Genomic DNA, 12176 nt, shown 5'->3' on the forward strand with positions numbered 1-12176 from the left:
ATTCATGTTTGAGAATGCTTGATACATTGAATTGGGAAGTAGAATTCATTTTTTAAAATTATTTAAGCCCTATATTAAACCATATCCCATTAATATAAAGCAAACCCATAAACACCCTTTTATACAATGTTAGTTGGGTCAGCTGCACATAAAAATAATTCTAGTATGGCCTATACTGGAGAATATTTTTTCATTTCTATAAATAAGACCTTCAGGCTTTTGTGGCATCTTATTTACTTTGAAAACACACACAAAGAAAGAGGGGAACCTCTGATTAAAACACAAAATCTAGCTCATTGAAAGATTTCTAGCATAATGAAAGATTTAACATAACTGTGGTAAAAACATGAAGGCTGCATCTATTATTTGAGAAACGGCAGAACTGTGTAGTTATGGCATGCATTAGGCTCTTGGTTCCCCAGGAGAATGCCTTTGCCTTGGAAGAAAAAGGTGCGTTCATTCTTTGAGGTCTGTAGTCTCCTCAGCTCATCAGAGCACAGGCACATTCTTTTCTACGTGAAGAGTTTTGTAAACTGAACTTTGTTTTCAGTTCTGGCTCCAGCCATCCTCAGGTAGCTTGCCAATAGATGAATCCCACTCGTTTGACCCATGACGCTCCTTCTTTTCATTTCTCCCTCTTTCCCCACAGCAGTGCATGTCCACCATACCACCTGAGTCTGTGGAATCTTATTTTCTGTTATACTTCTTTCCTTACACTCATTTTCCTGTCTTTATTATGATAGTCTAACTTTTTCTCCACAAAGGTATAGCTGCCTTGCTTTCATGAAAACACACTTTCCTAATGTGATTTAACAGAGGCCTTTCCATACCTCAGCCACTATGCTATGACAGATTTTATAATTAATAAGTGCATTTCAAAGTGAAAACATTACAAACATGCTTAACAGATGTTTTTATAACATGAAATATTCTACTGCATTAAGATCAAAATGCTGACTATACTTGTTCCGTATATCTTCAGACCAGTGTTAATGTAATATTTTGGCAAGGTGAATGGTCTTTTTTGGATATAAAAATCTCAGCATAAGCCAGGCATGGTGGTACACAGCTGTGTTCTCAGCTATTTTAGAGGATTGCTTGAGTCCAGGAAATCAAGACCAGCCTGGGTAACATAGCGAGACCCAGTCTCCATAAAAAAAAAAAAAAAAAAAAAAAGTATCTCAGGCATATACGGGCATATATTTAAAAGAAATATTCTATCTGGACCTTTCTGTGATAGTGAATAAACTTGATGAATACTGACTGATTTGATCATTTGCAATTAGAGTTCATGTGGAGAAAGTAAGATTTTAAGCACAATTAACTTATGAATGAATGTATCCATTCACTGACCTTTTCCACATTAGTCTTGATTAATTTTTTTTTCCTATTCTCTAGACAGTGGAGGCTGGTAATTTATCCTACTGATACAGTGAGACCTCATATAATAAATTGGGGAAAGAAACTGGTTAGCTTTTTGTTTTATTTTTAGGCTGAAGAAAGTATAGAACCTATGTGGAACTTACACACTTCTGGTAGATACATAATCATTTTCAAGAACAATTGAGTAACATATAGTAAAATGGCAAATGCTCAACCCTGCATCCTAGGAAATCCCCTCCCATAGAAACCCTTACACAGAGAGTCGTGCACAAGAATATTGATTGTAGATTATTCCTAATTCTTTTAATGGGAAAAAAATCTAAAAGTCCATCATAGAAGAATGATTAGTAAATTGTGATGTACTTAAACACTGGAATACTACCATACAGTTGATAAAATGAATGTAGTTGACCCACATCTGATGACATGGATAAATCTAGAAAATATAGTGTTAAATTTTAAAACGTAAGTTATAGCGTGCTATATACAGCATGGTGTCATTTATATAAAGTTCAAAACCTGAAAAACAATACTTTATAAGGTTATAGTAAATAATATAATAAAAATATTTTAAAATGCTTGAGAGTAAAAACCAAATTTGTGGTAATGAATACTTCTGAGGAGAGAGAGAAGGAAATAAGACCAGAAAGGGGTCCCCACTGTATCTATAATGTTATACTGCTTTATTTTAAAAGATATAAAGCAAAATTGACATAATATTATGTTTTAATAAAGCTGGTAGTTTTTTTTGTATTTCATTTTATGGGCATATGTTTTAGTCTGTTCTTATCTAAGGTATATTTAAAATGCTTTCTCATTTAAAACCTCCAGTACTTTTTTTTTTTTTCCTTGAGACAGAGTCTCTCTCTGTCTCCCAGGCTGGAGTGCAGTGGCTCGGTCTTGTCTCACTGCAACCTCCGCCTCCCAGGTTCAAGTGATTCTCCTGCCTCAGCTTCCCAAGTAGCTAGGATTACACGCACGTGTCTCCACGCCCAGCTAATTTTTGTATTTTTAGTAGAGATGGGGTTTCGCCATGTTGGCCAGGCTGGTCTTGAACACCTGACCTCAAGTTATCCACCTGCCTCGGCCTCCCAAAGTGCTGGAATTATAGGCATGAGCCACCATACCTGGCCAAAACCTCCAATACTTTTTAAACCATTATAGATCCCCCAAAATAATACTGGTATGTACAAACTCAACTTAGTGATAAAGTTCTGCACGAGATGGAAATATCTCCATCTATCACTCAGGACTGTCCATAAACGAGGGAGGCAAAAAGCCCAACCTGAACAAAATGGTGATGTTCATTAAGCTGGTCCTCAGCCTGCCTCTTGCTGGTATACTTGCCTTTCTTCAAAAACTTGAATTCTATCCTGTCAATCCAGGGACGGATCTCATTTCATTCATTTTAATTATCATCACTTTAGTTATATGGTTGCTTTACTTTTCTTATGGGCATTAGAAAATAAAAGTGAATAGACGACATATTTCATATGATATAAAGACATATTTCATATGCTATAAAAAGACAAGCCAGTCCTTATCTGGAGCCTACCAATTAAGATAAATTATTTTAAATATTTAGTCTTTAAAACAAATTATTTTAAAATTATGAATTGGCTAATTTTTTCCAAGTAAGTACATTTTCATGTCACCTGCTTTGTATTTAATATAAATTATTGTGTTGAGGCCCCATTAACAGCCACAAGTTTTTAGTCAACTTCAAAAATTTCTACTCAACTCTTACCTGTAATCCATTTAGATTTGTATCTCTTCCCATCAATCATGAATACATAAGGTAATATTTTATAGTTGGAAAGCATTGCTTAACATAGTGAATCAATAAAAATGTTGATTTCATATATTTAATTTTTATAATCTTTACAGATTACAATACTGTGATGAGACCATTCCTGTAACTTTTGATCCACACACAGAATTTCTTGGTCCTCAGAAGAAAACAGAACAAGTCCAAAGAGACATTGGATTTTGGTGTCCAAGGCATCTTAAGACTTCTGGGGGACAAGGATATAAGTTTCTGGGAATTGACCAATGTGCACCTCCATGCCCCAACATGTATTTTAAAAGTGATGAGCTAGAGTTTGCGAAAAGTTTTATTGGAACAGTTTCAATATTTTGTCTTTGTGCAACTCTGTTCACATTCCTTACTTTTTTAATTGATGTTAGAAGATTCAGATACCCAGAGAGACCAATTATATATTACTCTGTCTGTTACAGCATTGTATCTCTTATGTACTTCATTGGATTTTTGCTAGGCGATAGCACAGCCTGCAATAAGGCAGATGAGAAGCTAGAACTTGGTGACACTGTTGTCCTAGGCTCTCAAAATAAGGCTTGCACCGTTTTGTTCATGCTTTTGTATTTTTTCACAATGGCTGGCACTGTGTGGTGGGTGATTCTTACCATTACTTGGTTCTTAGCTGCAGGAAGAAAATGGAGTTGTGAAGCCATCGAACAAAAAGCAGTGTGGTTTCATGCTGTTGCATGGGGAACACCAGGTTTCCTGACTGTTATGCTTCTTGCTATGAACAAAGTTGAAGGAGACAACATTAGTGGAGTTTGCTTTGTTGGTCTTTATGACCTGGATGCTTCTCGCTACTTTGTACTCTTGCCACTGTGCCTTTGTGTGTTTGTTGGGCTCTCTCTTCTTTTAGCTGGCATTATTTCCTTAAATCATGTTCGACAAGTCATACAACATGATGGCCGGAACCAAGAAAAACTAAAGAAATTCATGATTCGAATTGGAGTCTTCAGCGGCTTGTATCTTGTGCCATTAGTGACACTTCTCGGATGTTACGTCTATGAGCAAGTGAACAGGATTACTTGGGAGATAACTTGGGTCTCTGATCATTGTCGTCAGTACCATATCCCATGTCCTTATCAGGTAAAAGCTGTCACTTGGATTATGTCTCTATTTACATTTAATGTAGAAAATGTTCCATCGAAATATACTTGTCATGGATGTAAAAGTTGATTTCAGGTGAGAAAATGCAAGAGCCATAGATAAGGATTTCCTATACATCAACTGAAACTGGGATAATGTTTCATGACTTCCTTCCTCAAGCTTTAGCTTCAATTGTATAGTAAAGCACTTCCTTTATTCTCTGAAAAATTAAATTGAGCTGCAAAGGCAGATTAATAGCAATAAAGAGCAGAGTCAGAAGAACAGACCTTGACATTGGGAGAAAAACAGAAGTCACTTTTGTCGCATTGGCAATTATTTTTAATTTTTTAGTCAGTAGTAAAAAATCGTATTTGGATATATTTAATTTGATCATATTATCTTATCGCTCTTTACATGGTATATACTTACAAAAACAGAATTTGCTTTTTGCCTGACTCTTCTGTCATTTCTCAATTGAAAAAAACACAGTTGTAACAAAATATGTTTTACCTATTTCTGATTCTTATGATTAGTATAAGGGTGGTGTTTTTAAAATTAATAAATTTCTGAAAATACAAAATTTCTTAAAGCATTTTAGTTGAAGTTTTGTAAATAGAAATTTGGTTTTGTTTTAATAGATTTTAGACATTATTCCTGACTCTGTGTGGTATTAACTGCATTGAACATGAGCACTGCCATCACAGTGTATCAAATTAAGCAATGGGAAGGTCGAACTATTTCATAAAATAGCTTATATTTCAGAAAGTTACTGCTTTATAACATTGTGGAACCTATTTTTTATGTTGGTATGTGGGGATACTAGTATTACTTGCCTTATACCTTGTCCGTAATCTATTATCCATAGTTTGTTTTTACCATATACTTAATAAGAGGCTGTGTCTTAAAGTGATCCTGCTATATTAATAATGACTCCTGGATTCCTCAGTCTTTTGGCAAGGTTGGGGAGAGGAAACTATTACATGTTGCTAAAAAGTTTAAGATCTATGGTTTTCAAGTTTAAGATCTGTGGTTATTATGTTTTATGTAAGAAACTGTAAAATATAATAGGATAGAATTAGAAAATTATAATCTTCAAGTGGAGAAGGATATAATATTCCTGTAGTTATAGAAATTATAAAAGATTGCTAAATTTGACTAAGTAAAAAAAAAATTTTTTAAGATTCTGTGTGACAAAAAAAAAAAAAAAACCAATCCATAATCAATGTCAAAAGACTAACTGGGAAAGTTTATTTGCATATGACATCATAGTTGAAAGGCTAATTTCTCTAATTTATAAAGAGTTGCTACAGATCAATAAGAAAAAAACCATCCATCTGATATAAAAATGAGAAAAGAGTAGGAAAAAGGTTCACAGGAAATAAAAATGAAAAAACTATTCTTAAACATGTGAAAAAGTTATAGTAAAATAAATGTAAAATTAAAATTAAATTATATTTCCATGTATGATATGGCAGACATCTTAAAGGTGTTCTAACCACTGTGTGGTGAAACAATAGCAAAATACATATTTTCAGACTTTGCTATTAAGAGTTAGTTCAACCTTCTGTTGAAGCAATTTCACAGTACCTATAGATGTATAATGTGTATACACTGATCCTGCCCTTCTGGGAATTTATAGACCGATTTGCTTACAAATGTGAGAAATTAAATAATACCAAGATAGTCACTACAACATTATTTGGAAATGACAATAGATTGGAAGTAAGTATCTATTAATAGGGATAGTAGAATAAGTTATGGTTCACTCACACAATGCAACAGCCTTTACAAAGAGTGCAGTGGCTCACGCCTGCAATCCTAGCATTTTGAGAGGCTGAGGAGGGCAAATTGCCTGAGCTCAAGAGTTCAAGACCAGCCTGGGCAACATGGTAAAACCCCATCTCTACTAAAATACAAAAAAATTAGCCAGGCATGGTGGCATGCGCTTGTAGTCCCAGCTACTCGGGAGGCTGAGGCGGGAGAATTGCTTGAACGCAGGAGGCGGAGGTTGCAGTGAGCCGAGATCACGCCACTGCACTCCAGCCTGGGTAACAGAGTGAGATTCCATCTCAAAAAAATAATAATAAAATTAAAAATAGAAGAAATAAAGAGCTCTATTTGTACTGATACAGAATGGTCTCCAAGAAATATTAGTAAGTGAAAAAGGCAAGAAATGCAGAGTATGTAATATCTTGACCCTTGTGCAATGTTTAAGGTTAGAATTTCAAAGTTTATGCCTAAATGAAAAGTATAATTTCAATTCTTAGGAAATTTTCACATTTTACTGATACTTAATTTACTTTAACCAAGTTTTTATAATACAAATATTAATAATGTATAAAAGCTGTAAAATATTTGTTATAATGAGTTTAAATGTATTTTTGTGGTAGATTATAGTGGGAGAAAATAGATAAATATTTAGAGGCAAATATTCTGGCAATTATAAGAGGCTACTGTATCTATCGAGAAAAAAATGCGAGGAAATCATGCCAAGATTTAGGAGATTATTCTTAAATATATTTCAGTATTTTCCCCTTTCTAGAGATTTGGTACATAAAGCTTCTTTGTTCAGCATTTAGATAAAAAATGTGTTGCACTTAGAGCATGCTTCATTATATTATTTCAAGCCTTTTTAGTAAAACAGTTGAAGATTTATAACTTTTGTTCGTTTTATATTGACAATATAGACTTCTTTCCACTTTAAGTGCATCACTGAAAATATTATTATTCACTATTTTTTGTAGGCAAAAGCAAAAGCTCGACCAGAATTGGCTTTATTTATGATAAAATACCTGATGACATTAATTGTTGGCATCTCTGCTGTCTTCTGGGTTGGAAGCAAAAAGACATGCACAGAATGGGCTGGGTTTTTTAAACGAAATCGCAAGAGAGAGTAAGAAACTATTGAATTGTCTGACATGATTTTTAAATAAATAGATCAAAATACCAAGGAACTGTTCAAATCAATGTACTAGAGTTTCATTGTATCAACTATTATTTCAATTTGATTAGCCAACTGAAGTTTGGAAATTTTTTTCATGAAAGAGACATGCTTTATTTTTGCATTTGTTACAATAGTCTTTGACATAAACTATTCTATTTGAAATATGAATGAAAGATTTATGAAAGGCATATTTTCTTTTCATGATTTATAGTATATCCAGTATTATTACTGCTGTCATTGGATTCATTATTTTGGGTACAGCATTTTAAATAATTTTATCCTTTTTATCAATGATAAAAGATTAAATAAGACTTAAGTATATATAAAGAAACCTATAAAGTATGATTCAAATATAAGTGATGTGTTATGGTCATTATTTACTAACTTTAAATCTTATTACACACAGCTATGACCTAAAATTTCACTTATTTGTCTTACTTAAGATGTTAAAAATTCAAACTTATGGAATATTCTATAACAATATTGATTTATATTTATGAGTAATTCATTTTAGTTATATATATATATATATATATATATACACACACACACACTATATACAAGGTACTATAGCTTTTTAAAAATTGTTCCCCATTGGTTTGATTAACTCATTTCAGAACTGTAGACCATTTTACAAATAAGTTTTTGAAGTCTGAAGAATCGTATTTAACTGGAGTTTTTTGCACTATTATTATATGTCTATCATATTTATATACTCACACTAATTTCAGTGTAACTTGCTAATTTTTAATGTTAGAAAGAAAAGACTTATATTTAAATGAAGACCGTTAATTATATTCTCTATCCTTTTCTTCTGGTTTACTTTTATATTACATATTTATATACAATACAAATACAGTATTATGTATAGTACGTTTATGCTGTTTTGAGCCTCCTTGCCCTCATCCTTTGATTCTTGACTTTTTAATTTCTTGCCAGTTTACTATTTATACTGACAAAAGCAACTTAGAGTTTATACACAAAAGATTTTATAAAATCAATTTATGTCCTAGTATTTATAATCCCAGATTTTATAATAATATAAACCATAGAATTTTCAACTTTAGTGACTAAGGATTTTTGGCAAAAGATATGTGATATCCTTTATAGCCTCTACTTTATAGCCACACTTCTAATTTGAGTAAATCCTCTCCTTCAATTTTCTTATAGTCCAATCAGTGAAAGTCGAAGAGTACTACAGGAATCATGTGAGTTTTTCTTAAAGCACAATTCTAAAGTTAAACACAAAAAGAAGCACTATAAACCAAGTTCACACAAGCTGAAGGTCATTTCCAAATCCATGGGAACCAGCACAGGAGCTACAGCAAATCATGGCACTTCTGCAGTAGCAATTACTAGCCATGATTACTTAGGACAAGAAACTTTGACAGAAATCCAAACCTCACCAGAAACATCAATGAGAGAGGTGAAAGCGGACGGAGCTAGCACCCCCAGGTTAAGAGAACAGGACTGTGGTGAACCTGCCTCGCCAGCAGCATCCATCTCCAGACTCTCTGGGGAACAGGTCGACAGGAAGGGCCAGGCAGGCAGTGTATCTAAAAGTGCACGGAGTGAAGGAAGGTGAGATTTGATTTTATGTAAAATCATCACATTTTAAATACTGCATTACACATTTTTTATTAAAGCATAACATATCTGGAAAGCATTTTGTGATATATTATGTCTGTACTCTTACCCCAAGGAAGTTTGGGTTCAGCCTATAAATATGCTATTTAGTAGTTTAATTCTTAGCTTTGAGAACAGCTTTAGTATATGTTGTTCAAGTAGGAATGTTCATTTCTGTGGCAATTTTTAAGAGTTCCTTGTACATTTAAGTAAATGCAATTTACCTGAAATACAGGCTAAGTTTTAATTAATACTACATTATAATTCTGTCTAAAAAGTGTCACCTTATACAAAATTATAATGTGTCATTTTATCTAAAATTATTTTATTTTCTGAACATGAAAAGATATTGACATTATCTTTAATGAATTTTCTCAAATGGCCGTAGGTGACCAAAACACAGGTAAGCCAGAATGCAGACAGCTAATTGCATTACGATCTCGAGGTTATCTTACCTAGTCCTCTCAGACTAGGCTAAATGCACGTTCTCTGTGATCCTATGGCAGCTTTCATATATTTGGATTGTAATTAGATACATGCTTTATCTTCTCATAGATTTGTAACCTTCTCAATGGGAGAGCTAAAGTCTTACTCATCTTTATGTTCCCAGTTTCTTACATGGTACTGATCCGTGGTGGGAAATCAATAAAACATTTGTTAAGCTGAGGACAGGAATCCTGCCTTATTAATTCTATTCCCCACAAGATTCCATGTTCAGCCCATATATGAGTACTGCTTGGTAAAGTTTTTGAAGTCAGTGAAAATTATATTTTAAACAATTATTTGGCCAGGCACGGTGGCTCACGCCTGTAATCCCAGCACTTTGGGAGGCCAAGGTGGGCAGATCACAAGGTCAGGAGATCGAGACCATTCTGGCTAACATGGTGAAACCCCATCTCTACTAAAAATACAAAAAATTAGCCAGGCGTGGTGGCACCCACCTGTAGTCCCAGCTACTCGGGAGGCTGAGGCAGGAGAATCGCTCGAACCCAAGAGGCGGAGGTTGCAGTGAGCCGAGATCGCGCCATTGCACTCCAGCCTGGCAACAGAGTGAGACTCTGTCTTAAAAAAAAAAAAATTATTTGTATTTTGAAGTGTTAAAGTACACCTAAAGACTTTTAGCTACTTATTCTCTGATAAAGGTGGACACTGGTTAGGTGTAAAACTCATGAAAAATGGCATCATATTTGTGTTTGTGGATGTGTGTGTGTCAACTTTTTTTCTTTTATCTAGGATTAGTCCGAAGAGTGATATTACTGACACTGGCCTGGCACAGAGCAACAATTTGCAGGTCCCCAGTTCTTCAGAACCAAGCAGCCTCAAAGGTTCCACATCTCTGCTTGTTCACCCGGTTTCAGGAGTGAGAAAAGAGCAGGGAGGTGGTTGTCATTCAGATACTTGAAGAACATTTTCTCTCGTTACTCAGAAGCAAATTTGTGTTACACTGGAAGTGACCTATGCACTGTTTTGTAAGAATCACTGTTACATTCTTCTTTTGCACTTAAAGCTGCATTGCCTACTGTTATACTGGAAAAAAATAGAGTTCAAGAATAATATGACTCATTTCATACAAAGGTTAATGACAATATACCTGAAAACAGAAATGTGCAGGTTAATAATATTTTTTTAATAGTGTGGGAGGACAGAGTTAGAGGAATCTTCCTTTTCTATTTATGAAGATTCTACTCTTGGTAAGAGTATTTTAAGATGTACTATGCTATTTTACTTTTTTGATATAAAATCAAGATATTTCTTTGCTGAAGTATTTAAATCTTATCCTCGTATCTTTTTATACATATTTGAAAATAAGCTTATATGTATTCAAACTTTTTTGAAATCCTATTCAAGTATTTTTATCATGCTATTGTGATATTTTAGCACTTTGGTAGCTTTTACACTGAATTTCTAAGAAAATTGTAAAATAGTATTCTTTTATACTATAAAAAAAGATATACCAAAAAGTCTTATAATAGGAATTTAACTTTAAAAACCCACTTATTGATACCTTACCATCTAAAATGTGTGATTTTTATCATCTCATTGTTTTAGGAATTTCACAGATCTAAATTATGTAACTGAAATAAGGTGCTTACTCAAAGAGTGTCCGCTATTGATTGTATTATGCTGCTCACTGACCCTTCTACATATTTAAAATAAAATGTCCTAAAGGGTTAGTAGACAAAATGTTAGTCTTTTGTATATTAGGCCAAGTGCAATTGATTTCCTTTTTTTCATGTTTCATGACCACCCATTGATTGTATTATAACCACTTACAGTTGCTTATATTTTTTCTTTGTTTTAACTTTTGTTTTTTAACATTTAGAATATTACATTTTGTATTATACAGTATCTTTCTCAGACATTTTGTAGAATTCGTTTCGGCAGCTCACTAGGATTTTGCTGAACATTAAAAAGTGTGATAGCGATATTAGTGCCAATCAAATGGAAAAAAGGTAGTCCCAATAAACAAGACAAAATGTTTTTATACAACATACTTTAAAATGTTAAGGAGTTTTCTTCATTTTGTTTCCTGTTAAGTATTATTCTTTGAACAAGGTTTTCTGATGCTTTGGGTTTTCTCTCAATTTAGCATTTGCTTTCTTTTTTTTTCTCTATTTAGCATTCTGTTAAGGCACAAAAGCTATGTACTGTATGGGAAATGTTGAAATATTACCTTTTCCACATTTTAAACAGACAACTTTGAATATAAAAACTTTGTTTTGTGTGATCTTTTCGTTAATAAAATTATCTTTGTATAAGAATTATGGAGTATTCTGTGGTTAGGTATAGTAGTTCTGGCCAAGGAAGTAGTGTAACTTTTTAGACTAGTGACTCCATGGCTGGTAAGTCAGAGGCTTCTTTTTAACCTTGAAGGAGAGTACAGTCAAGACTCTTGTTTTTTGTCACTCTTTCCAAAAATGTAAATTATACAGCTATATTAACTGTAACTTTTTAAAGCCAGTGGGAAAGATCTGGAGTGTGAGGGGTGAAGCAAAAGGAACCCAGGACCCTTTTTTCACTCCTAACAGTGGATTAGGTGATACAGACAAACCTCCCAAAAAAGAAGGCTAGAATATGTGGATGAAATAAAACAATAGGCAGATTTCTGTGATGGGGGAAAAAAAGAAATAAAATAATATTACCCCCAAACATGAAAAAAATAAGATAGTGAGGAATTGCCAGGTTAAGATCTGGGAGAAGAGAGAAATTCTCATTACAAAGCCCAACATTTGGAGCTGCTTTTGCCCAGGAGCATTTGATGACTTGGAAAGGGTGGCTGAGAAGTGGATCAGTGCTATTGAGAGCCTCAAAGGGCTG

At 33.7% G+C, this 12176-nt stretch overlaps 1 protein-coding gene across 2 annotated transcripts in view; it reads left to right on the forward strand.

Annotated features, from left to right (window-relative positions):
• Positions 1 to 11620, forward strand: part of FZD6 (frizzled class receptor 6) — a 33971-nt gene extending 22351 nt beyond the window's left edge. For both annotated transcript variants that reach the window (XM_032760229.2, XM_058444602.1), the window contains 4 exons: positions 3271 to 4288; positions 7033 to 7181; positions 8403 to 8813; positions 10092 to 11620. In XM_032760229.2, coding sequence (XP_032616120.1) covers positions 3271 to 4288; positions 7033 to 7181; positions 8403 to 8813; positions 10092 to 10260 — 1747 coding nt within the window. In that variant the 3' untranslated portion in view covers positions 10261 to 11620. The remainder of the gene's footprint in view (positions 1 to 3270; positions 4289 to 7032; positions 7182 to 8402; positions 8814 to 10091) is intronic.
• The last annotated feature ends 556 nt before the right edge of the window (positions 11621 to 12176 follow it).

Source organism: Hylobates moloch, unplaced genomic scaffold, assembly GCF_009828535.3.
Source record: "Hylobates moloch isolate HMO894 unplaced genomic scaffold, HMol_V3 SCAFFOLD_9, whole genome shotgun sequence".
Classification (NCBI taxonomy): domain Eukaryota; kingdom Metazoa; phylum Chordata; class Mammalia; order Primates; family Hylobatidae; genus Hylobates; species Hylobates moloch.